General features: G+C 50.4%; 1 protein-coding gene across 5 annotated transcripts in view; it reads left to right on the top strand.

Annotated features, from left to right (window-relative positions):
* MORN5 (MORN repeat containing 5) overlaps positions 1–27323 on the top strand; it is a 36519-nt gene that overhangs the window by 2513 nt on the left and 6683 nt on the right. Inside the window, exons 2-5 of one of the 5 annotated variants that reach the window (XM_060413804.1) lie at positions 829–976; positions 2647–2758; positions 6591–6722; positions 13221–13876. In XM_060413804.1, coding sequence (XP_060269787.1) covers positions 829–976; positions 2647–2758; positions 6591–6722; positions 13221–13360 — 532 coding nt within the window. In that variant the 3' untranslated portion in view covers positions 13361–13876. Of the gene's footprint in view, positions 1–828; positions 977–2646; positions 2759–6590; positions 10638–13220; positions 13877–27323 lie in introns of those variants that run through there. The other 4 variants (XM_027966475.3, XM_060413805.1, XM_060413803.1 and 1 more) reach the window with 4 other exon arrangements.

The raw sequence follows: 27323 nt of genomic DNA, 5'->3' as shown, positions 1-27323 counted from the left end.
TAGGAAAAGTGTTATTAGTATCTGGGTTCATCTTGGGCATTAATCTCAGCCATTTCCCCTGTGAAGCAAGTGGTCATCTGGTCCAGGCAGTACCCTGCCCCTTGCTCCCATCGGGGCCTATCTTCCCCTGCAGAGCACTGATCAAGCATTGTGCAGTTATTTAGCTGTGTCCGTCACTAGACTGTGAGCCCGTCAAGGACAAGGACTGCATCTGCCTTGGACACTGTTGTGTCTATAGTTTTGCATCCAATAGAGTAGACTCAGCAAGGTGCCTGGCATATAGCAGGTGTTCTGTAAGTATTCGTTGGAATAAAGGAAGGAAGGAAAACAGAGGCTTAGGAAAGTCTCCAAGATGGTGCATCTAGGAGATGATGAAGTGAGACTAAATTCTTGTTTCCGCAGGTCCATACTTTTCCCAGTTTCCTACTTGGGGTGCAGTGGGCAGGGGTGGGCTGGTTGTGGGGAATGGAGAAGACCTGGAATCAGCTCCCAGACAGCCTGGTCCCTGTCTCTGCTTCACAGTGCTTGCTGTGTGGCTTTGAGCACATTGTTCCCCTCTCTGGGCCTCCAGAGGGGGCCTTCCATGGGCAGCATGAACTCCGGGACAGCCCCTACTTGAGAGCGAGGGAGGACAATAGACCAACTTTTGCATTCCCTTCAACACACAGCCCCTCTTACTTTGAGCTCTAAGGGGAACATTTTTGTTTCTGAACAGAATAGTGCAGGGACAATTACATCTGGGGACCCTGAGCTGCTGGCTCTCGTGCACCCCTACCTCTGACCCTCCAGTTCCCATGAGGGTTCAGTGACTTCTTTTTGTCCTTACAGGATGGAGGGTGATGCCGAATACATCCTCCCAACTGAAACAAAATATGTTGGGGAAATGAAGGACGGCATGTTTCATGGCCAAGGAACCTTGTACTTCCCCAATGGGAGCCGATTTGATGCGGTTTGGGAGAAAGGGTTGGTTGTAAAGGTAATCAGGTGGGGAGGGGAAAGCCTCAGATGGGAAGAGCCCCCAACAGGCACCCTGCTCTCCCCTCTGCTGCCCTCTTCTCCTGCATCTTGATCTCCAGGGCTCTGGAATCTTCTCCCTATCTATCCAGAAGACCCCTGGAGATGCCATAATGAGTCTGAATCCTCTTATGCCACCAACTGTGTGACCTTGGGCCCATGACCTACCCTTTCTGAGACTCCTGTTTCTTATCTGTACACTGAGGACAATAATTGTATTAGTATCATATTGCTGCTTTAACAAATTACTGTCAATTCAGTGCCTTCAAATGACAGAAACTTGTTATCTTTTAGTTCTGGACATCAGAAGTCTAAAACAGGCCAGCACTGCTGCATTCCTTCTGGAGGCTATGTGGGAGGATCCACTTCCTTGACTTTTCCAGCTCGTGGAAGCTGTGTGCATTCCCTGGCTCACGGCCATGCCTCCCTCTGATCTTCACTTCCGTCATCACACCTCCTCTCCCCTCTGCTTTTGTCATCGTCTCGTCTTCTATCCCTCTGGCCCTCTTGCTTCCCTTTTAAGAGAACCCCTATGATTACACTGGACCCGTATAGATAATCCAGGATAATCTCCCACTTCAAGATCCTTAATTTAATCCCACCTGCAGAGTCTCTTTTGCCATGTAAGGTTAACATTCATAGGCTCAATGATTAGACCTGGACATCTTTGGGGGACCGCAAGTCTGCCGGCCACAAGAGTACAAGGGATCTCGTTAGGATGGTTATGAAAATAAATGAGGCAGTGTGTGTGAGTACTCTACTCAGTACCTGGCACACAGTAGGCACTCAGTAAGTGCTAACTCCACCATTATAATCAGATGACTTATCAGTCATCTAAATCAAGAGTTGTTAGCCTTGGATTTGTGGGCCAGAGATAGAATTCGGGATGTCAGTGAAATCTCCTGATTTATATACAAAAGCCTCTGTGCATATGGAGCTCAAATTTCCCCAGAGAAAGAATCTATAACTTTCAAGGGTTTCATTATGGGTGGGTACAGGGGCTGGCTCATAACCTAAAAAAAAGGTTAAGAAACACTCCTTGCTTTTCAGCTTGGAGAATCTAAGCCCCAGGAAAGGGATGTGACTTACCCAAGGTCACCCTGTGAATTAATAGTATTGGAATTTCCACCCATGTTTCCTGATGCCCAGGCCAATGCAATGTGTACATCCTGAGGCTTCCTTTAGCACTAAGGCAGCAAAAGACGAATGTACATGTTTGGACAAAGAGCTGTGACTGAGGGCCCTGACCTTTCTAGCCATGATAACAATAAAAGAATAATAGTAACAGTTATTGAGTGTTTGTTATATTCCAGCCCTACGCTAAATGCTCTTCATGCACTATCTCACTGAATCTCATTGAATCAGTTCTATTAAACATACAGTATGATTTTCCAACTGAATGGAGGAGGAAACCGAGGGCCACCAAGGGTAGGTCATCTGCCCAAGGTCACACAGTGAGCCGGACACACAACTCAGGACTTAACAACAATTATTCCTCCTAGTCACCACAGCTGTAGCAGCTGTGATAGTGATCACTTCAATGAAAACACCATCCTTTCCCTTGACTTCCATCCTTCTTGGCAAGTGGGCTGTGGCTTCCGCAGACCCACATGTGTGCACCTCATCTTCCAGGGCACATACACCTTCTCGGACGGCCTGCAGTATAACACTGAGAACTGGCATTACTGTGACAGCTACGATCGGAGGTTTTACACCGAGATCTGCTACGGCTTGAAGCCTGCAGGTACCCAGACATCCTCACTTCCCTTCACACTCAGATGGAAAGGGAGATGAAAGATGGATCTAAAGAAGGGGGTTGGGTCCCTTTGAAGTAACCCACCCGAAGGAGAGAAGAGAGGAGCAGGACTGCAGGATTCAACCAAGTTCCAGAGCCAGAAAGACCAGTCCTCAAATCTCAGATCCCCTGTACCAGCCAGGGACCAAGGGCAGTGCACTCACCTCTCTGAGCCACAGTTTCTCCCCATGCAAAATGGGACAATAGCTTCATTTACCTTACAAGTCTTAGAAATACGATCACACGTGTAAAGTGTTTATAGCAGTGTCTTGCATGCACAGTAGGTGCGTGGTACACCTCAGCTGCCGTTATTCATCAGATCAGCTGCAACACTGACGTGGGGCAGCCCTGATGGACCGTGTGCTCTGTGTATCGGGGGCTGGGTGAGGCTTTCTGTCATCTCTGTCACAATGAATCTCCAGATGACCCTGCCATGTCAGCTTCCTAGTCCCATGTCACAGAGGAAGAAGCTGAGGCCGTGGAGCTCAAGCATGTTTCGAGTGGCAGAGCTCGCATGGGAGCCCATGTCTTCCTCTCTGAGGTCCCTACATCACGTTGCCTCCCTGGAAAAATCAAGTTCCATCACAGAGGGGGACACTAGGGCCTAGAGTCTGTGTCCAGAGAGTGGCAGCTTCAGGGTCTCCTCTGTGTTTCTGAGACTCGTGTGAGGTCAGCTGAACCTCAAGAGGCAAGATTTAGGCACAGCCCAGACTATATGCTTCCCTGGTGGCTCAGAGGTTAAAGCGTCTGCCTGCAATGTGGGAGACCTGGGTTCGATCCCTGGGTTGGGAAGATCCCCTGGAGAAGGAAAGGGCAACCCACTCCAGTACTCTTGCCTGGAGAATGCCATGGATGGAAGAGCCTGATAGGCTACAGTCCACAGGGTCGCAAAGAGTTGGACATAACTGAGCTACTTCACTAGTCTAGACAATATAGCCAAATATGGGGAAGTGACTTGTAAACTGTAAAAAAAAAAAAAAAAAAAATCCTAACTAGAGGTAGTATGGTGGCATTGACAGAGCAGAGAGCTGGAAGGTCGGGGTTGGAGTCCCCACATTCCCCTCAATCGCTGGATGAGCCTGGGGAGCTCAACCTCCCCCAAGGACAGAAACCTCCAGAAAGCACTTGGTGTTGGGGTCCAGATGCCCTGAGTGCAGACTCTGGCTTTGTCAGGTGAGCTGCCTCCTCTCTCTTGGCTTCCCTGACACCTCACCCTCCCACTTTCTTCCTGTCCCACCTCCTTGCCAGCTTCCCCCCTGCCCCAGTTATTAATCCTGGGGTTTACCACAGCTCTCCGGCTTAGGCCCTCTTCTGTTTCCGTTCTGTATCTTCTCCCTACAAGCTGATTCACAGCTAAGCCTTCATCTGTTGTTGTTCAGTCGCTCAGTTGTGTCTGATGCTTCGTGACCCCATGGACCATAGCACGTCAGGCCTCCCTGTGCCTCACTGTCTCCCTGAGTTTGCTCAGACTCATGTCCACTGAGCTGGTGATGCCATCCAGCCATCCCATCCTCTGTTGTCCTCTTCTTTTGCCTTCATTTAATTGAAATCAAAATCCATGAGCCTCAGATTTCTGCATCCCGTGTCCCCAGCACCTCCATTGGGTCGTCGCTCAACTTGTCTGCACTAAGTTCATTACCCTGCCCACCAGCCCACTGACCCCCAGGACTGCTGCCCTGGAGACCATCACTCCCACCCCACCCCCACCCCCACATAAGCCTAATCCTGACTCCTCCTTCCTCCATAAGTGTGCAATCCATCACCAGGCCCTATGGATTCTGCCTCTAAATATATCCATTCATTTGTTTATTAAACAGATATTTACTGAGTATCTCCATGGGCCAAGCTGAGCTTCTTCGTCCTCTTTCGTTGTTATTGTTCAGTTGCTAAGTCATGTCTGACTCTTTGCAACCCCATGGACTGCAGCACATCAGGCTTCCCTGTCCACCACCAACTCCCAGAGTTTGCTCAAACTCACGTCCATTGAGCTGGTGATGCCACCCAACCATCTCATCCTCTGTCGCCCCCTTCTCCTCCTGCCCTCAATCTTTCCCAGAATCAGGGTCTTTTCCAGTGAGTCGGCTGTTCGCATCAGGTGGCCATCCTATCTCTTCTGCACTATTCCAGACCTTCACCCTCTCGCCTTCTTTACCTGAACTCTTGAGATCCACACTGGACCCCCTCTGGGCCATTCTCCCCTCTGTGCTCACTTCCATCTCTGAAAACCATGGATCTGATGGCCACCAGCCCCCCACCCCCACACAGCCTCTAGTGCCTCCTCATTACCCTGAAAGTGAGGCTCCATGCTCTTAAAACGACCGGTGTTCTCCAGGTCCTGTGAGGTCCCCAGCCTCACCCCTTGCTCCCTGCCCTTCTCGGATGTTCTCTCTCTCCCTCACCATGCTTGCTCTCTGTTCCTCAAAGAGACCGTGCTCTTTCCTGCCAGTCCCCCTCCTTCCTGGAATGCTCTAACCCTCCACTTCACCCAGATAGCTCCTTCCCATCCTTCAGGTCTGAGCTTAATGCCCCTTTCTTGGGGCTCTTCCTTGAATTCCCAGACCAAGTAAGGGCTCCCCATCACTAAGCAGCCATGATCCCCTCCCCGAGCTCTGTCACAAGGGTCTATCTTCCTGAGCTGGCTGTGAGCTCTTGGAGGGCAAAGGCTCTGTGTCCCCAGTGTCCGAGTACATTGTCTGGTGCATAGTAGGTGTTCAATGAAGAGTTATTATCAGACAGGAATAATACTACTGACATCACAATGGGAGGTGATGGGGTGCACTTAGGGTAGGTACAGCAATGACCTTCACAGATGTTTCCTGAGCACATGCCCTGTGGCAGCTACCGGCTGCATCCTGGGAGAACGAGAGCTAAGAGGACACAGTCTGTGCTTTCAGAGAGCTGCCAGTCTGATGCCACTGAAGAACCTTGTAAATGATTCCTCGTGGGGTAGTGATGACTTGGTCACAGGCTTTTCACCCCAACTGAAACCTGTAGGCCAAGAGCTCCTGGCCTTGGGCCCTCAGCACTCACACAGCACAGGTTTTGCTAAACCAGGCCTCTGTGTCGACGCGGTGCACAAATTCCCTGCAGCCTCACCTTCTTCAGGGGCCCACTGAAGTACTCACTTCCTTCCCAAATCACCCTGCACACCTCTCCGAAGGCACCCCCTCTAAGCCTCGGGGGCAGGCTTTGTTGGAGGTGGGGAGGCTTAAGGCTACCCTTCCCCTCTCTGGGCATCTGTGAGATGGGCTTTGGCAGGAGGCTTCAGGGAGAGAATGGCTGTGAAGTGCTCAGCGTGGAGTGTAACCCTCAACCCATAGTGGCCCAGCTTATCTTGGTTAACCAACCTCAAAGCACAGCTCTGGGCAGGACCCTGAGCTGTGAGCATGATACTGTGCTTGGAGCATCCCCCTCAGTCCAGAGGACAGGGAATTACAGAGAACACAAATAAGAGGAAACCAGGAAGTTCCTTCTTCCAACCTTACCCCTTTTCTCAGGCTTCAGCTTCTAAGAGAGATGACACACAGGAGTCATGACCTTAAAGGTGCACTGACTCTTCTTTTCCTCCTGGTAGTTCCCGTGTCCCCAGTCCTGGGAGACAGTGCCCGGGTCCTCTTCTCCCCTGACGTTAGCAGCTTAATTTATAGGGCTGGAGTTTTATATATAGCAGTGTGTATATCTAGTAATACACACACACACACACACACACACACACACACACACACATATATATATCAATCCCAGTCTCCTAATTCATCCCACTCCCTGATATCCTTTCAAGGTATCTCTCAACTCACCAATATGGACCCACCTAGAAAGATCCCTCCAGGCTGTTACGACTGTGGAGATGGCTTCTATAACCCAAACACGAGGATAGTCAAGGACTATAAATATCGCTTTCTGAGAAATGCAGGTATGTTTATTCCAAACTCTGCGGCATATGTTTTCTCCTCTCTCATCACACATAGGTTTGTGCACACGTGTGCACACACATACATGCATTTAGTGGGAAAGAAGCTTCTGCCGATGAAAGACAAAACTTGGTCGTGTGAGTGTTTCACTCTTTGGAATTCTCATGGCTGACAAGCCTATACCTAGTCACAGAGTGGGGCAGAGGACGTGAGAGGTCTAACTGTGACAGCTTATAAGTGTAGCACTGAAAGGATTCAAATACCCATCTTTACATGTTTCCCTGCAGCTAATGAGTGCTTGCTGTATGCCAGACACTGCTTAGTCTGGGCACCAAAGCAGGGCAAAACTAGTCACAAACCCCTTCCTCATGGAGCTTCTTGTTGTTCAGTTGCCCAGTCATGTCCAACTCTTTGTTTGGCAAACAGCAGACAAGTACTACAAACAGTTAATTGTATCATGGAATAAGCACAATGAATGGGAAAAAGTGGCCCTAGATGAAGGGTAAGGGTGGAAGAGAAGGGGGTGGGGTGCCAGAAAGATGGAAGTGATGCTGTGGGAGCACAAAGAAGTGGTACCTAACCCAGCACCAGACATCCTAAGAAGGATTCAAGAAGGAAACAGCCAACTTGAGATCCAAAAAATGATGGGGAGTTGACCCCAAGGTGTGGGGAAAGGGTTTCCAGCCAGAGGAACAGCACAGGTAAAGGCCTGGAAAGTGAGTGATGCCACGTGGTCCAAGAAGCCTGCTCTTCAAGCAGGGGAGTACCTTGGAGAATCCAGAACCTCAGTTTGGTGAGTGAACACAAGCTGATCAGACTGAGGACTGATTTACAGCGACCAAACTTGCAAGAGATCAGTATACAAATAAGAATGAGAATATTTTCCTTTAACACCATGATTGCTAACCTTTCTCTTTTCTAGAGTCACAGTTCCACTAGGAATAACAAAATCTATGAACCCTCCCTCTCAAAAAGTGCCCACATATGCACACATACAAATATATATGTGTACACACATACCATTTTACATATGGTTTAAGGGGTTGATGGTTCCTCTAAATACCCTGGTCAAGAAACCCTACTGTACTGTGAAAGAAACTGCCAGGTAGACCCGAAGGCCTGGGTTGGCTGATGAAGGTCTCCACTTCCTGCAGGGAAATTTATTTAGTAATTCAATGAAATGGTTGGATGGCATCACCAACTCAATGGACATGGGTTTAAGAAAACTCTAGGAGATAGTGAAGGATAGGGAAGCCCGGAGTGCTGCAGCCCACGGAGTCGCAAAGAGTCAGACGTGACTTAGCAACTGAATAACAATTCCATGATGATCAGAAATTTGCTTTGCAGTGCTGAAATAAGTACAAAGGGAATTGTCAGCTGATGTTGTAGCTGAATCCTGGAGCTAAGATACCCCTCACCCACTGGGTGCTCTTGGGGAACATGGCAAATGCTTGCACTCCAAGTCCCTGGCACTTTTCTCTAATGACTTCCATCTTCCACGAACAGAGTGTATTGTGTGCATGCATGCATCCATGCTCAGCCATGTCCGACTCTTTGCGACCCCATGGACTGTATGTAGCCCACCAGTCTCCTCTGTTCATGGGATTTTCTAGCAAGAATACTGGAGTAGGTTGCCATTTCTTCCTCCAGGGGATAAGTGTACTGTGTAGAACGCTAATTTCTGCTGGATGTTACTAGGCTCCCCTAAAGTTTCTTGATCAAATAAAATAAGGAGATACTCAGTTAAGTAGAACTCAACAATTGTACTTACTGAAGGGCTTCTCGGGACCTGTAATATGCTGGTATACTTTGCAGTTGTCCTTCCAGACCCTTATTTCAATTGCAATGAAATACTCTCACTTATGTAATGAAATGCTTACCGTCTGTCTCTCCAGCTAGAGGCTAAGATCCCTGAGAGCAGGAACTCTGTCTTCTCGTCTCCACTTGTACTAGTCAGAGTCGAGTCAGAAAACAAAGAAAATTAACATCAAAAATTGATTAAATAAGTTTTGGAGAACTAAAAAAGCAAAACGAAGACATTGGGGTATGAGAAAGTAGTTGCAAGAAGCAGTTATCACCTCAACACTGGGGGGCAGGGGAAGAGATTGGGTTATTAGAATATAGGTTGCTGGAGGCGCTCCCCACCAGAAGCTATAATTCAGACCTCTGAGGAGCGGGCACTGCCCAGCGGGGTCTCTGGAAAGAAAGTGATGATGCCGATTCTAGGAGCGTGGGGAGAGCTGGAAATTTGATATGAAAGGCCATTGCTGAGACACTGACCGGAACAGCAAGCAGAACAGGAAAGAGAATGTTCCCCCCACTCCAGCTGCCTCACCACATCTGACTGGGGACCAGCTGGCAAAGGAGAAATGACCTCCATGGGGTCCCAGTCCCGGCATCGCCAAGCAGGGTGTGGAAAGGTAGGTTTGGAGCTGAGAGTCAGTAGCTTCATAACTGGCACCATCCACTGCTTTCTGTTGCTCAGCATGCAGACACACTGTACTCTGCTGCAAAGATAAACACGTTTGTGCTTTTTCGTGTGAGAAGTTCCCACCACCCTTCCTATTCATACAGAGACTCCCACCTTCTCCTCTAAAAAGAGGAGACCTGAAACCCAGTGGACATTGTGTCTGTCTTTGATTGATATTATCCTTTGACAGTCCTGCCTAATCTACAGCCTACACATCACTGCCAAGACTCTTTCTATAAAATATTAAGGAAAAAAGAGGAAAGAAAGAAATTAGTTAATAAAAGCACATACATAGATGAATAAGTGATATAGATACACATAAACATACAAGCAAGGAAGAAAAGCGGTACCGTTGATACAGTCCTCTTTCCATAACTGGTCGTGTATGCATACTAAGTTCGATTCAGTCGTGTTAGATTCTTTGTGACCCTATGGCCTGTAGCCTGCCAGGCTCCTCTGTCCATAAGTTTCTCCAGGCAAGAATACTGGAGTAGGTTGCCATGCCCACCTTCAGGGGATCTTCCCAACCCAGGGATCAAACCCTCATCTCTTACGTCTCAAGCTTTGGCAGGCGGCTGGGTTCTTTACCACTAGTGCCACCTGGGAAGTTCAACTGGCCATGAGGCTGTAGTTAATATTTACAAATTCCTTCTTCCATTATAAATTCCACATTCCATTTGCTTTCTGCCCGCATTTCAGTCAGTCTGGTGTTCTAACTGGTAGGGCAACCCAAATCTTCATTCTTGAGGGTTCTGAATCCCTGCTGGTCCTGCCTTTTTTGCTTGTTTGGTCAGTTGGTTTCGTTTTCATTCATTTTTACCATTGGCAGTGGAAGAACTAAGAATTGCCCTAGAGAGCCCTCTTGGGTTCCATGCAGCATCCCCTTTCCCCAGCTCTGTAGCTGCAACCCGGTTCCCCAACCCCACCCCCGGCAATCGAGACCCATCACTCCAGCCAGAAATGTATTCCCCTTCTTTGCCTGTTATTTCGGTGGCATAAGGAGCAAAGGGGCCAGGTGGCTGTTCCCATGGTGAGGCCATTTCTTCTTGAGAACGGAAGCCTTTTGATCAATAACATTCAAAGTTATAGGAAAAAGGAAGCAAAAAAATCTCCTTAAAACCTGGCATACTGCTACAGCCCTGGCACCATGCACGGACCCAGGCACGTAGTAGGTGTTCACTAACTGTGTACGAAACAGATAAATCAAGGAATGAATGTGTACTGTCAGTCTCTACCAGGGAGATATATGTAAACTGTTTCCAAAAATTGTTTGACTAATTGTAAAATTAGTTGGGAGATGGGGCAGCAGGGAGAAATTCTCTAGAACCAGAGTTCTGGGGAATTTTGTGTTAGCATCATCTTTCTTTGGTCGTGATACAATAAACTGGTACACAGACTAGTGGAGGAGACAGACCCAGAAACATCTAATCACAGTAGAATGTGATGTGTGCCCTGCAGGAGGGGCTGGTGGCGGGGGGTGGGAGGGAGGAATTGATCACCTGGCCCAGATGGAGGGTGTCAGTCAGGAAAAAGGTCCCAGAAGTGATGGGTCCTAAAGAATGAGTAGGGGTGTCATAAATAGGACTGTTGGGGAAGGGCATTCCAGGCAGAGGGAACAGCATGGGCAAAGACACAGAGGCATGAAAATGCGTGATGTGACTGAGAAACAGAAATTGTGGTTCCCAGAGTCCTTTATCCTGGTGTAGAGTCCGCCAGCCAATGTAGAAGGCTCGGGTTCAATCCCTGGGTTGGGAAGACTCCCCTGCAGAAGGAAATGGCAATGCACTCCACTATTCTTGTCTGGAGAAATCCCATGGACAGAGGAGCCTGGCAGGCTACACAGTCCATGGGGTCACAAGAGTCAGACATGACTTAGTGACTAAACCACCACCACCCATGGGAAACCTAAAGAAGAGCAGACAGGTGCAGCGGGGTTGGGGAGAGTGTTAAAGACAGAGAGAACAGCATGTGCGAAGGGTTAGAGATGGGGAGACTGATGCACATCGAAGAGGCTGCAGGTCTTTCAGGAGCATGAGACACCAGTGCGTCAGGGGCAGACACGCAGGAGAGGAGGCCCAAGAGGGCAGGAGGAAAGATCACAGGGGTCTTTTCCCCTGGGGGCTTTTGGGGAGCAGGGAAGTTTAGGGTCAAGTGAAACAGTCACTGATGTCTCCGTTAGAAAGAGTTTTCTGGTTACATACAGAAAAGGGGCCAAAGGAGTGGAGATGGGAGATCCTTCCAGCAAGATGGCAGAGAAGGGCATCTCCAGGGCCATGTCTCCAGGGTGGTGGGGTCGAGATTTGGCTTCTGAGTTCTGGCCCCAGCTCCCTGGGTCACCTGCTGGCTGACTCTGGGCCAGTACCTTCCTTCTCTGAGCCCCTTTCTCTTCATCTGTAAAATGAGATGGTTGGGCTGGATAATTTCTAGGGTCCTTCCAACCTTAATAGTCTATGATGGAGGAGAAAGGTAGCCAAGGGGTATTTTGGTCCTGATATTATAGGATGGATCAAGTTTGGAGTATCCTGGAAACCACTAAGAGGGAGTCTCTGTCGGTGGTGAACTGGTCATTACCCTTAACTCACCTCACCCTGCTGGGGACTGCGGTGACCTTCTGCCCATCTTCTGCTTCCGCCCGGGGCCCTTTCTCCCTTGAGTCCAATCTGCCCCTTAAACAGTGCTTCCTGTTGGCATCCTGGAGGCACAGGACTGCTGGCCACGTGGGCCTGCGATGGATGACTGAGGCCGTTCCAGAGTAAACACAGCGGCCCAAGCCACTGCTATTCTGAGGCACGTGCCACCTGGGTGGGTCAGAACCCAAGGACACTGTTTCCTTGGCGGTCGCAGGCTGGGGGACCAGCAGAAGGGTCACCTTCCGCCCTCCATCAGGCAGTTCTGAACTGCCTTACTCCTCCCCATCTTGGGCTGACTTCCCCACCACTATCGCGCAGGCAGAGAGGAAACCCTGGACAGCTAAGCTGCCAACTGCTAGGCTGTGAGCACACTTGACAGGTCCAGGTTTGCTGCTGCTGCTGCTGCTGCTGCTGAGTCGCCTCAGTCGTGTCCGACTCTGTGCGACCCCAGAGACTGCAGCCCATCAGGCTCCCCCGTCCCTGGGATTCTCCAGGCAAGAACACTGGAGTGGGCTGCCGTTTCCTTCTCCAATGCATGAAAGTGAAAAGTGAAAGTGAAGTCGGTCAGTCGTGCCCGACTATTAGCGACCGCATGGCCTGCAGCCTACCAGGCTCCTCTGTCCATGGGATTTTCCAGGCAAGAGTACTGGAGTGGGTTGCCATTGCCTTCTCCCCAGGTTTGCTAGACTTGGGTTTCTCAGTGTGCCTTCTTTTTTTTTTTTCTTAAATTTTTGACCACGCCCCATGGCATGTGGGACCCTAGTTCCCTGACCAGGGATTGAACCTACACCCCCTGCATTGGAAAGTGTAATCTTTAGGCACTGGACCACCAGGGAAGTCCCATGTGTGTGTCTTTCTTAACTGGAAAGGACAGTCCCAACTGCTGGATTGAGGTTAGAGTTTAAATCCCTCCTACCACTCATCCAAGTCTTTGAGCGCTGCAGTGCACCAGGCTTTGGGGAGCATGGCAGGCAAGAATTCTCTCCAACTGTGGCTCTCAAACCTTTGGACCCTGGCTCACTTCCAGAGTGATTTGCGTCATGACCCAGAACGCACACAAACTCACACTCACATGTGTATTCTTTGTACATGAGATGTGTGATATTTTCTATTCAGTCTTGTTTTCTTTTTTAATGCTGGTTGCTATACACTAAATTGATTTCACAACCTCCTTAAGGGTCAGGACCATTGTTCCAGGCAGCCTTCCCTGACCAACCCCTCCCTCCACCCTGTCTGGGTAAGATGTCCCTCCTAGGGCCCCCACAAGCCTCACAGCACTCAGCCCACAACAGCAGAAGTGTCTGTGTTTGCCTGGCTCCCCTACTAGACTGGAAGCTTATTGAGGGTGGGGACCATGTGTCGTGTCTGATTCAGCACCGTGTCCCCTGTGTCTCACACAGGTCCCACTGCTGCTGCTGCTGCTAAGTCGCTTCAGTTGTGTCCGACTCTGCGAGACCCCAAAGACGGCAGCCCACCAGGCTCCCCTGTCCCTGGGATTCTCCAGGCAAGAACACTGGAATGGGCTGCCAGTTGGAGGTGATTCAGTGTTTGTGAAAGGAAAGCAGACAGGCGGGCAGAGGACCTGCCTACAAGTCGCTCAGATTCTTCAAAAGGTTATTTGCAATTCAATCCCTGGCACGTATAGACAACTTGTTATTTTGAATAATAAAAATAAGTCATTACAGGGATTTCCTGGTGGTCCAGTGGCTAAGGCTTCTCGCTCCCAATGCAGGGGGCCCAGGTTTGATCCCTGGTCAGGGAACTAGATCCCACATGCCCCAACTAAGATCTGGAGTAGCCAAATACATAAACAAATATTTTAAAAAGCAGGCCATTATATTTTTCTGCACTACCAAGTTTGAAAAGCTTAAAAGCTTAAGCGTTAGAGATCTCAAATCAGTGGCTCTCAGGCCTGAGTGTGTGTTTGGCTGGCCCCGTGCTTGCAATTGCACGGGTTTGAGCACAACTGCAGGAATCTTAGTTCCCTCACCAGGGACTGAAGGAGAAGGCAGTGGCACCCCACTGCAGTACTCTCGCCTGGAAAATCCCATGGACAGAGGAGCCTGGTAGGCTGCGGTCCATGGGGTCACTAGGAGTCAGACACGACTGAACGACTTCACTTTCACTTTTCCTTTCATGCATTGGAGAAGGAAATGGCAGCCCACTCCAGTGTTCTTGCCTGGAGAATCCCAGGGACGGGGGAGCCTGATGGGCTGCCGTCTGTGGGGTCACACAGAGCTGGACACGACTGAAATGATTTAGCAGCACCAGGGATTGAACCCCAGCTCACAGCAGTGAAAGCGCCGAGTCCTAACGGCTGGACTGCCTGGGAATTCCCAGCACCTGTCATTGAAGGTACCTGCCGTAAAGCCCATGAGCTTTTGAGCCCTGTGTCTTGTGGGAACTTCCCATGCATCCAGTGAGCTGGGAATGGGCGTGCCCTGAGATTAGGGATCAAGGTCAGGGAGTGATGAATGATAGACCAGTGACAGTGAAGCTGAAACTCGAACCCACTCCTCTCTTCCTACAAGTCCTGTAGTCTTTTCACTCCACCCTGATGCTGCTTCTGTTGGGACCATAAAAGCAAAAAACTCAGTGTAGACAATATTCCAACCAACACAGCAGACATGAAACAGAGGCTGAGACAGGAGCTCCCTACTGCAGGAGGCTTGAGAGCAGGAAGAGGTCAGAGAGATGGTGAAGAAGCGCCCAGGACCTGGATCCACGTCTCTGGTTGTCCTCTGGTCCCGGATCCACCACTGGCCAACTGGGTGACCATGGGTAGCTTACTTCTTGTTTCCTCTTGGAGCTTTCAGCTTCCTCATCTGTAAAATGGGCATTATAGTAGTACTTAATCTGGAATTGGGGTTAGAAAAGATGGGGTTAAGTATGAAAAGTAGTTAGCACCCAGCTCAAGACACATGTCCAGCGATTGGTAGTTGTGACTGCTATCATTCCGCTGATTACTGGCCCAGGCTGCGGGAGAGAGAAGAGAGTTTGCCCAGGGGGTTGCTAAGATTCCTCTAGGTGTTTGAGAGTAGAGAAGGCACTGGGGAGACTTGAGGTTGGATACTCTAGGTCTTTCTGCCTCCTCAGGGGGTTTTGCTCAGGAAATGAAATCCTGCTGAAACTCTGGGGTCTGCAGACTCTTGGTCATGTTGTTCAGTGCCCCAGTCTACCTTATGCCCTCCTGTTTCTCCCCTCCCCGTGTTCCAGCCAAGCAGACTAGCTGCCCTCCACTGATCAACTTGGCTCTGTTCTCACTTCGTCTGTTCCCCCAGCCGAAAACGTCCTTCCCCCTTTCCTCCCCCCACCACAGTCCTCATCTCTCCATGCTCAGCACACAGCAGAAGGCCATGAGTCTTTGCCTGCAGCCCTGCAAGCATGGCACGCGGTTTTAGCTGCGCACACACAGCTCAGGGTCACGAAGCTGGGCAGGAACGCGGGACATGAAGGCGCCTCGCCAGGCCCTCACTTGGCACCTTTCCTGTTTATCTTCTCTGCTTTTCACACCATCCCAAGGGAGAAATTTTTCCTGAGCCACAGTTTGCAATGAAACGATCTGGTCTCAAATAGGTTAATAACTTCCTCCCAGTTACATAGCTGGTGACAGAGTCAAGAGTCAAACCCGACTCTACCCAAACCCTATCCTTTTCCTCTGCTTGCCAGTTTTGTGGTCTATCTCATTCTTTTCTTTAATATTAATTTATTTGGCTGTGGCACTTAGGATCTTCGATCCTCATTGCGGCATGTGGGATCTTTAGCTGTGGTGTATGGTACCTACTTTCCTGATCAGGGATTGAACCCGGGCCCCTTGCACTGGGAGCATGAAGTCTTAACCACTGGACCACCAGGGAAGTCCCCATCCTAGCTTATTCTTTGCTCAACACCTCTGCTCCCAGACCGGGCTGTGTCTCATTCACAGGTGCTCCTGCACCAAGCACAGTCCCTGGCACCAGCGGGAACTCAGCAACGCTCTAAATGAATGAAAAGGTCCATTTGATAACCTTGAGACAAAACCAGCACAGTCGCCAAAGGGGATGTTACCTTTTTTTAATAAAGGATCCTTTGCAGACTGTGGGCAGACCCCCCACTGCTCCCCCCATCCCTGCATTCCTCTCAGGAAGGATGTGCCCAAGTCGTGCTGGCGCCCTGTACGTGTGTCTCTTCATGGAGCCGTTGCCTGCCTCGACGTTACTAGCAGGAATCATTTGCAAAATAACTGCACCACTAAGCCTTCCTCCCTCCCTGCAATTAATGACACCCCATGCGCGTGTCTCAGATGAAAGGCACATTATTAATATTCAAAGGAAAAAAACCCTCGTAACCATTTTAACATATACAACTAACAATGAACTAAATTTGCTTTGTGAAAGACAGAGAGTGAGCATCCCAAATTAGTTTATATGAAAGCTGAAATTCTTCCCCCGAAAGGTCTCAGTACCATCTTCAGAGAATATCCTGATCATCAGAAATGCCGTCAAGATTCCCGCCAACATTATCCCCTTTGTTGTCTGAAATGTCGAATCAAGCACATCTGGCAAATGTCCTAGAGCTCACAAATCTTTCAAACAGCGTATAATTCCCAACAGTTAAAGAGAGAACGCCACTGCTTAATCGTGCTGCTCTTCAAAATAGCACCAACTTTCCTTCAATCAGAAACAATGGCTCGGGCTTCTTAAAAATATCGCATACCAGCGATTATTTGCGGATAGAGCCCCTTTGCGTTTGAACCTGTGGTTTCCAGACAGAATTTAAAATCAAGATCACAAGCTTCATTGGAATGTACGCCGCGTGAAACGGACAATGGGAAGAAGGGGTGTGAGTGGTGGTCCAGAGAGTGACCCCACATGGGTGATTCGGAGACTTTGGGAGGTGGCGGCTGGCTCTACCAGAATGAGGATGGAGAGGATATTGGAGTGGGGTGACTCAGCTGGCCTTGACTGAGCGTTGACCCTGCACCAGACACTCAACTCCAGGAGAGGGGCGTATTCACATGAACCCTGTTTGAAAAATGAGGAAAGTGAGGCTCCATGTGACTAAAGAATTTCCCCAGGGAATTTGGCAGGAACTGGGATTCACACTTGAGTTCATCTGTCTTCAGAGCTTTGCCTCTTTCTGCTTTGCCTGACCAACTCCAAAACTCTCTGTCCTGAGCATGGAGCTCCCAGAGACTGGTGTTTATCTGTTCCTAACCTAACTTTTGGACTTCCCTGATAGCTTAGTTGGTAAAGAATTCACCGGCAATGCAGGAGAGCCCAGTTTGATTCCTGGGTCTGGAAGATCCGCTGGAGAAGGGATAGGTTACCCACTCCAGTATTCTTAGGCTTCCCTTGTGGCTCAGCTGGTAAAGAATCTGCGAGATTCTGGGAGACCTGGGTTTAGTTCCTGGGTTGGAAAGATCCCCTGGAGAAGGGAAAAGTTACCCACTCCAGTATTCTGGCCTGGAGAATTCCATGGACTGTATAGTCCATGGGGTTGCAAAGAGTTAGACATGACTGAGAAACTTTCACTTTCAACCTAATTTTTAAAAAGCTGTGTAGTGAGCACCTGGAAGTGAAAGACCACTTGGTCGTCTAAAGTTTCTCCAGTTATTATTTAAACAGTTGAAAACCAGAAACATCCCAGATGTCCAACAGGAGGGAATTCATTAAATAAAAAAAAATGATATATCCTTACAATAAAATAGAATGCAGCCATCAAAATGGCAGTGAAGGAATGGACGTATTGATATAAAAAGGTATCCATAGTCCAGGTGAAAAAGCTAGGTGATAATAATAACCATCAGTGACTAAGTACTTATGATGTCCCAGGCACTGGTTTGAGCACTTTCAATAATTGACTTTCTTTTACCTAACCTTCACAGTAATCCTGTAAAATAGTTGTCTTTATTATTTCCATTTTATAGATGATGAAACTGAGGTGAGGTGAAATGCTTTGTTACTCAGGTAAGAAGTGATAGGGCTGGAATTTGAACCCAGGTCTAGCTGACTCAGAGCTAAGGATGACATTTGAGCTGGTTCTGAATGAGAAGCTGTTTACTAGTGAAAGAAAGAACTGAGGGCCTTCCTGGTGGCCCAGAGATTTTAAAACACCCGAGGAGTGTAAGATGGTAGTAGTGGCTCTTTTCCCCTAGATAGTTCTCTGCCCACTTTATTGCTCAAAACTTGGCCAAAGAACAGGAGTCTTTCAATGCCACCAATAAACCAAGACTCTTCTCATCTTGAAGCCTCTGCCTCCATCAGACAGATGAGAAAGCTGAGACCCAGCAAGGGGGGATGAGGTACTCGACCCCGCACAGTCCATCTGCAGCTGGACTCGCCTTCCCACTGCCAGCCGGGACCCCTCCTGCAAACCCAGGCTGCCCACCTCCCCCCCCACACACACACACCCTGCTCCCCCTCCTCCCCCACTGCCGGCACGGTTTCTGCAAAATGGCTGATCGAGTCTCCTGCCCCGCCCCCTCCCGCTGTCATCTCTCCGCGAGACAAAAGGCAATTTACCCAAATGTTATAATCACCTGCAGGCTGGCACGCAGGGCCGTGCCTGCCTTATCTGCGGTATTGTTAGCAGCACCATAATGAAGGCTTTGTGGAGGGATAATATCACCCTCGTAACTGCCAAATAAAATGCCCACGCCGGCCCCAGATCCCGGCATCTGCTTTCAGCTGAAGGGGTAGGAAGGGAATTCTGAGTTATCAAATGCCTTCACTGCACCAGGGACTCACCACACCCTGGTGCTTTGAGGAATGCATCACTATCTTGATTTGGCAGAGGTGGAAACTGAGGCTCAGGGAGTAAGTTACTTACTGATGGGTACGGTTAGTAAAGGGACGGGTCGGGATTTGAACCAGGTGTGTCTGATACCGGTGGCCACGCTCTGAACCAATATGAGCTTCTCCAAGAGTCTGGCAAAGCTGTGGGCCTTCTCCCCGGAGAAAAACACTAGACCCTCCCCACCCCACCCCCACCAGAGGGTGGGATTGGGCCCCCTGTGAGGGTCCTCGCTCCAGAAATGGCAGCCTGCTGCCCCTCCCTGACCTGAGGGAATCGCTCCCTGCCCACCTCTCTCCACACTGGGATTCCAAAGGCCCTGGAAATTCCCCTTCCAGCCGTTGTGCCCACATGACTCTTGACAACAATACATCCCCCGCTCCCCCCCCTCTCCCACCCCCGCCCGCAGCAGCCTCCTGGAAGCATCCAGAGGACACAGCTTCCCCTTCCGTGGCCGGAGTCTGCCCGGGCCAGCACCAGTGTGGTTTGTTTTGTCTCCTTTAATAGAAGTGGCTGCAAGGCCAGAGCCCAGGAGACAGGAGCCTCATCTCACTTCCTCAGCACACGTGCTAGAGCCCTGGACAGTTGGCTGCGAGCCTTGCACAACCTCAGGTCCAGGAGAGGCGTTGCAGGGCTGCGGGCCCGTCTGGGGAGCCTGCCAGATCTGGCCTCAGACCCCAACTCTGCTGTTGGCCCACTCTGCGACCTCGAGCTAGTCACTTCACTTCTCTGAGCTTCCAGTTGCCTCATAGGAAAGATGGGGGTAGAACTAGGACCTTTCTTCCAGGGTTGTGGTATTTACTGAGATGATGTGGGGGCCTGTGATGAGGAGTTTCATGTCTGCTGGTGATCGCAGTTGGGGTTTCTATCCCAGGGGCTGGTGCTTGTTGAGAGGCAGGGTCTCCTTAACCCCATGCCCCAAAGAGAGGAGCCAGAGTGACCTTGGCAAGGTGCCCTCTGGCCTCCTCCCACCAGCGTTTGATGCCAATTTCAAAACTGGGCTGGAGGCCTGAAATCCCTAAACTCTCTAGCTTGCTTTCGGTAATGTTCTGGATGTGTTCCCGTCACCCTCATCATTTCTTATTCATCTGGAGCCTCAGACCCCCTAAGATCACCTCAGACACGGGCCTTAACTGATCCCCTACAGGTACGAGGGTCCCACCTGGGGGCCAGCTAAGTGTCTACTGCCTCCCCCTAACCCCCCATGCCAAGGCAGGGTCGGGGGAGGGGGTGGGGAACAGATGCATAAGTAGTCAATTCCAGGACCCAGGATGGGCACTCTGGACAGAAGCCTAGAGCCTAGGTGTTTAAAAGGCTGTAGTGAACCTCCCACCCCTCAAGATATAGGTCAGAAGTTAAAATAACAAACTATAAAAATAAGTCCAACATAATTCTATATTCCCCATGATGTTTATATTCATGTTTAATGTGGAATATCAGATATGAGATTCTTTCTGCAAAAAACTTGGAGTGCCCGTGCTTTGCTGGTACCAGGAGCCAGAAGCACAGTGTGCTGGGGGAGCAGAGAGCAAAGGGCAAGTGTGTCCCAAGGGTAGTCGAGCTGATGTTCTAGAAAAGGTGGCGTATGGCTAGGCTTTGAAGCTTGAGAGGTGGGTTTTGCCGCACGGAAGGGAAGGAAAAGCATGAGCAAAGGCCTGGAGAGGTGCAGGGGCCCAGGGACTCAGGATGGAGTACCTGAGACCCGATACTGTGTTGGACAGAGGAGTAGTCAAGGGAGACCTCCCTTAGGCAGTGATGGACAGAGTGGACTTTGACAGGTGTGTAGGAGTGTGCCTGAGCTGGATGTTCAAAGCCGAGGGACCCAGGGTGGGAGAGAGCCTTGAACGCCAGGTCAGGGAGCTGAGCTTCAGCCCTTCAGACAGTGAGGAGTAAAGCTGCACAGGATTTTGCAGGAGAGTGTGTAGTGGCTGATGGCTGCAGCTCAAGTGATAGACTTGGGTGTGAGCCTGTGCGCCTCATTAGCAGAGTCAGCTTGGGCATATAACCCTGTCTCGCTGAGCCTCAAACCTTCCCCTGTGAATCAGGATGAAAACACTGACTTTGCAAGATTGCTGTGAGAACCAAGTTCACATCTTTTGCTGAGTTCCCCAGGTCCTTAACATCCTAACATTCCTCCTGGCCATCCTCGCTGTCTCAGACTTAATTCCGCCCTCAGCATCTGCCACTTGGAGGACAGGCCCAACCGCCAGGCCTGTCCCTATCAGTCCATTGTCTACATGCAGCTGGAGAGCAGGGGTTGAAGGGAGCAGGGATGAAAGGGAGCAGAGGGTCAGAGCGAGGGCCAGCCATTGACCTTGGGCCCCTCCCTTGGCTTCCCAGTGTTGCCCGTGCACAGTGGCCGGGCATCACAAACATGTTTAGTGAAAGCAGATGCCATTGTGAGTGCTTGAAAAATAAAAGTGGGGCTCAGGGAAATGAGAAGAATGACAATAGAAATGATGCTGTGACTTAGCAGCCTCCCCTGCTTGGCACGCATGTGCTCTGGAGTGAGCAGGAACATGTGAGTTAGTGGTCTCCTGTTCTGGGTACACCTGCCACACATGGGCTGATGCTAGTATTTTTTTTGATCCTAGTATTTAAGGATGTGTAATTTTGTTTTTACCAATACGGCCCATAAACTCAGGCCAGCTGCCCATCAGGACCGCAACAGCAGGAATAACTCTGTCCCAACAGTGTCAGAATCACGTGTGACGTTTTCGTGAGATGTCCTTCTCCAGGCTGGGGCCTTCCTTGGAGATTCTCAAGGGTCATGATGACTGTGGGCACTTTCCCCCTTTACCCACCGACTGTGCTGTGAATGTGCTGTGTGTGCTGAGTTGCTTCAGTCGTGTCTGACTCTTTGTGACCCCATGGACTGTAGCCCACGAGGCTCCTCTGTCCATGGGATGCTCCAGTCAAGAATACTGGAGTGGGTGCCATTCCCTTCTCCAGGAGATCTTGCTGACCCAGGGACTGAGCCCACGTCTCTTATGTCTCCTGCATTGGCAGGCCGGTTCTTGACCACTAGTGCCACCTTACCCACCAGCTGGAGCAGAGGAAACACCACCTGAGCCATCACCAACTATACACACAACAAAGCTGGTATGGAAATCACGTGAGCTCGGCACGCAGAGTGCATGCATGTGCCTGGCACACAGATGTGCTTCCTGATACCAGGCCACTGTATCTGCTGTCCAGATTCACTTCACCCCAGTTACAGCCCGATCCAGCCCTAGATCTGACCCTGGAGGTCTCACCCCAATCATTTCAACATAAACAGAACATATCCACACTCCCACGTTGAATATCATTCTTTGCTGTTAAAACCCCAAAAGGATTTTGAAAACTTTGCTTGGTGGATTGGTTGACTACAAGACTTTAACAATTGGCTGTGATTTCTTGAAAGCTTGTGTGCACACTGGAGAATTCTGAAAACTGAGGAAACCAAGCCCACAAATTGATTTCAAGTGTAATAACATTGTTTGGGTTTCTAAATTTAATCATTAATTCAGGCTTAATGCATTAATTATCACATTTATTAATTTCAGTGTCGCAGTTTCCCTTTTCAAGTTCCCAAGTCAGTCATTTTCCCCATGTCTCTTACACTTGAATAGGCCTTGACAAGCCTGTGGGTGCTGGGCTCTGCCCCTCTATTCCCAGTGGGTGAAGCAGCCTGGCCTCACCCGCACCCCCTCATTTCCCCCCCAGGACCTCCACCCACCCAGCCCAGAAGATGCTCCTTTTCGGGGAAGCAAGAGCGACCTGGGCCTCCCTTCCTGCCCAATAGCAGGTTCTGCCTGGGCAGCAATCCCTCAGTCAATATTGGACACGCCATGGCCTTGGCCTCTGGCCACACCGCTGCCAGCCAAGTTCAAAGCCTCTTTCTTGTTGGGCATTGGTGACCGCCCTCACTGTGGGCACTGGCTCACCAGGGGCCTAGCCCTGCCCGCCAGCTCCCAAAGCCCTGCGTTTGCACAGAGGGTGTGGCTGAACTTTGGGGCTTCAGGTTCGGCTCCTGCTCCCCTCCTGTGGCTGGGGCGCCAGGTCTGCCATGCAGATCCCACCCCAGCCCGAAGCCACAGTTCACAAAGCGCGTCTGAGCGTGCACTGGCCTCGACCCTGGGGAAAGAGGGCAGTTCTCACGCTCCAGCTCCTGCCCCAGAGCCTGGCGTGGCCTGGTGCTCTCGATGTGCGCTAGGCTGTCACTGCAGGTGGGATGCACCCCCTCCCTCAACATCTGACCACACACCGCAGACCCAGGCACTCAGACACCGCCTGCCACGCACGTGTCTCCCACACCGCGTGCCACACGCAGGCTGAGGATCCCCGAAGGGGCACACTCTCTTCTCTTCACCAGGTACCACAGACACAGCGGCCTACACACTCAGCACATGCCGATGCATGCTTGAACACATTTACGCTCACACGGGGGTAGACACTCACACTTGGAGGGAAGCACACCGCTGTGCCAGCCTCAGTGAGGGTGACGCCCACACCAGCACGCTGAGCCTTTCCCCTCCACGCTGGTGGAATGAAGTAGGGACGTGCTTTCACCGCCGTTTAAGCCCCCATGTCCTTGTCCTAACTGGGGACAACCGCGTTTACGCACTAAGGAGGGGACAGGTGTGACCCTCTTCCCACAGAGCCCTGCACCTCCCGGGTGCTCGGCCACTGTGACCCTTGTCCCCTTTCCCGAGGCTGGACACCTCGTTTCATCCTGGTCTCTTCCCTTTCCCAATCCCCACCCGAGGCCCCTGCACGCCGGGTGGGCGCTGCAGAGCGGTGGTGACCGCAGGTGCGGTTGGCCCAAAGGCGTGCCGAGAGCTAGCGACATCTAGCTTGTGGGTAACCTGAATCCACCTCTTTGCCTTCTCTGGGCCTGCCTGCCCCGGCCTGCCCCTCGCTTTGAACAAAATCATTAGCTGAGCTGCAGCTCTTGATCCTTATGATGCTGATTCTTTTGTAAAGACCTCCTCTTCCCCGGTTCCTCCCTGCACCGCCCGTAGGGAACCAGAAGTCCCAGGGGTGCTGAGTTCCTTAAGAACGCTCCCTTGAAGGTACCCAGTTTGGGAATTAAGGACCCATCAAAATGATGATCCTACCTCGTACCTCCTGGGTACCCACCTAAGGCTGTTCAGCCCCACCAGTCCCCACTCTGCCCTTTGCCAGAGGTCTGGTGAAACCCCCTGTATGGACAAGCCTGCTCAGAGAGGGGCAGTGACTTGTCTAAGATCACCCAGCAGGCTGGCAGCTGGGCTCACATAGGACCCAGAACTCCTTCCAGCCTATGCTGTGCAGTCACAGGTGCCTGAAGTCCCACCTTGCAATGACAGTTTCTGGCTGTCTTTGGTTTGGGCGCATTTCCTGCAGGCAACATACTAAGCACTTTTTGGAAATGATCTCCATTGACTGTTCCAGGCAGGGACCTCTGCAGACGAGGAAATGACACCCAGATGTGAGGCCACTTGCTCAAGATCTCCAAGCTAGCGGCTGCCGCACTCCAAAGCTCATGCCCCTAACCCACAGTGCCGCACTGTCTCCCTGCCAGCCATCAGGGGAATCAAGATGGCCTTGCATTTGCTGTTCGACTTGCAAGACACTTCTTCCCCTAGCCCTGCACCGACCTGCAGGCTGCACGAACGCCACCCCCCGGTGACCTGGGCCACACTCGGTGGCCTGTGCAGGCCTGCTCTCACTGTGAGGTCGGCCCCAGGCCAGTCAGGGCTTTGAGTTTCCTGAGTGTGGCTGGCGCCCAGGTATGAGCCCAGACAACCCACCCTCCCCATGCGGTGGGGCTGCCCCGTCCATGGCCTCCAGACAGAAAAGGAATAGGAGCCAGTGGCCTGGGCCCTGCACTTGGCATGTCTGCTTTGCCCTCTCAGCTCCGTTTGCTGAGGGTGGGGAAGAAATTCTTTCCCCTTTGTCTCAATCCCACAGGGTGATTCTTACTTTTATGTCCCCAAATTTACATTTCTTTCTTCATTCATTCGCCCTGTATTTATTAAATACTTCTTAAGTGCTTGATCTGCATTGGGCTCTGAAGAACAGAAGTGAATTGATCATGGCTCCCCTTGGCTGGCAGGGGTGACCGTGACCAACACCATGACCTCGACCTGGGTCAGAGAAAGTGACCTCCAGGCAGGGCCCAGGTGCGGGGGAGGAGGGCTTGGAGGACACACGTTCTTCAGGGCCTGAAGTCAGAACCGTGTGAGGCCTGAAAGAAAACCATGTTTACGCAGGCAGCCCCATTTCCTGACCATACCGTCCTTAACGCACTGTGGATTTCTACTTCTTTGACAGAAATTCTAGAATAGCACTTTTATGTTGCATTTGGTTCTTTGTGTTAAAAATATGACGTTGTTAAATTGTGTTTAAAATATATTGCAATTGTTATTACTCATGTTGAGGTCTTCCTTCACTTTTACATCCAGAAGGGTCCAGAAATGGGATGTGCCCTGGGCCTCTCTCTGCTGAAAGGAAGAGTGTCCCCCTCCCTGGAGTGGCATGTACAAAGGCACGGGGCGCTGAGCACCTGTCTGTGGCCAACTGCAAACAGGGTGGCTGCATTTCACAGTGTGAGGCAGGCCGGGGAGGCCAGCTGGAAAGGCCTCAAAGTCCAGGCAAAGGAGTGGGGAGCCTTTGCAGGGAAGACTTCTTGGCAGGGGACCCTGCAGGTGGATGTGGAGTCTCTCTTCCCAGTCCCTTTTCATCTTTATAAGATGCCTCTTTCTCCTGGTGATGGGTGAGACTCATTGGGTCAGGCAGGGGAAGGGATATGGGAAACAGTGGGATCACTTCCAAAGTTTGAGAACCAGATTAAAGAAACCTTTGTGGCCCAAGAGGTGGAATGAATTGGGAGACTGGGATTGACATATATATATATTTATAGAACTGTGGTGTTGGAGAAGATTCTTGAGGGTCCCTTGGACTGCAAGGAGATCCAATCAACCCATTCTGAAGGAGATCAGCCCTGGGATTTCTTTTGGAAGGAATGATGCTGAAGCTGAAACTCCAGTACTTTGGCCACCTCATGCGAAGAGTTGACTCATTGGAAAAGACTCTGATGCTGGGAGGGATTGGGGGCGGGAGGATAAGGGCACGACAGAGGATGAGATGGTTGGATGGCATCACCGACTCGATGGACGTGAGTCTGTGTGAACTCCGGGAGTTGGTGATGGACAGGGAGGCCTGGCGTGCTGCGATTCATGGGGTTGCAAAGAGTCGGACACGACTGAGCGACTGAACTGAACTCTACTATGTATGTAATGGGCTTCCTTAGTGGCTCACGTGGTAAAGAATCTGCCTGCAATCCAGGAGACACGATTTTGATCCCTGGGTTGGGAAGATCCCCTGGAGAAGGGAATGGCAACCCACTCCAGTGTTCCTGCCTGCAGAATTCCATGGACAGAGGAGCCTGGCAGGCTATAGTCCATGGGGTTGCAAAGAATCAGACACGACTGAGAGACTTAACAGACACAGACACACACACGTACATAATAGATAACTGCTGAGAACCTACTGCACAGCACAGGGAATTCTACTCAGTGTTCTGTCGTGACCTAAATGGGGAGGAAATTCAAAAAAGAAGAGATACATGTATCTGTCTAGTTGATTCACTTTGCTGTACAGCAGAAACTAACACAACATTGTAAGGCAGCTATACACCAACTTAAAAAAAGAGAGAGAAAAGGAAAGATATCTTTGTGCCCCAAGAGCAGACAGGTTAAAGCAGTAGAGTGCCTAGGTCAAGCCTTTGAGTCTCAATCCCCTTGTCCCCAGCACTAGGCACACGACAGGCCACAGGATTGGGCTTTTTGATTCATACATTCGTTCATCCAACAGATGTGGGCTCAGCACTCTTACGTGCCAGACACTGGTCTGACAATGCTACAGTGAAAAAGGCCCTGGTTTCACTGGAACTCACAGTGGGGATGGGGAGATGGACAACACATAAATAAACAAGAAAATTGCAGCAAGAGCTGTACACCATGAAGGAGACAGAATGAAAGCCTCAGGATAGAGTGACTGGGAGTGAAGGTGGCTGGATCAGGGATCACAGAAGCAACATTTGAGCTGAGACCTGGATGCCAAGAAACAGGTGTCAGGAATGTTTGTTGATCACAATCAGAGACAAATCAGAAGGCCACAGACTGACTCGAGACTTCACCTACTGTATGCTGGGTGCAGTAGTCAATGAGACACATACCTGCATTGGGTTTATGCTTAGTGGGAGGGAAAAATATGTAAGGAAATTTGCCAATAACCATAGACTCATACAGTTTTTAAATTGAATGAAAGATTCTTTAAATTCTTGACAATTTTCAGGTTTCATACATGACTTCATACAATCCCATACTAACCCTTCCCCACTAAGCCCTGCATTGCACCTCCCCCCTTCCCTGTCCCCACTGGTAACCACCAGTTTGTTGTTCATATTTGTGTAGGCTCATAAATTGTGATGTGCAGGGCCCAGGAAAGAGAAAAGAGTGTGAAGGACTTTATTCTAGATGGCTGGGTGCGTGAAAAGACTTCCACTCCTCTTGGAGAATGCGATAATCTCACCTTTTACAATGCACGCTGGATTTTCAGGCATTTTTTAAAAACAAGTGTTTTTCTTGCCTGGAGGATCCCATGACAGAGGAGCCTGGCGGGCCACAGTCCGTGTAGTTGCAAAGAGTAGGACACAGCCGAGTGACTGAGCATGCGTTGATATATTAGTAACAGCGTAC

This window comes from Ovis aries, chromosome 3, assembly GCF_016772045.2.
Source record: "Ovis aries strain OAR_USU_Benz2616 breed Rambouillet chromosome 3, ARS-UI_Ramb_v3.0, whole genome shotgun sequence".
In the NCBI taxonomy this organism is placed as follows: Eukaryota; Metazoa; Chordata; class Mammalia; order Artiodactyla; family Bovidae; genus Ovis; species Ovis aries.
This window is presented reverse-complemented; position numbering and strand designations above follow the sequence as displayed.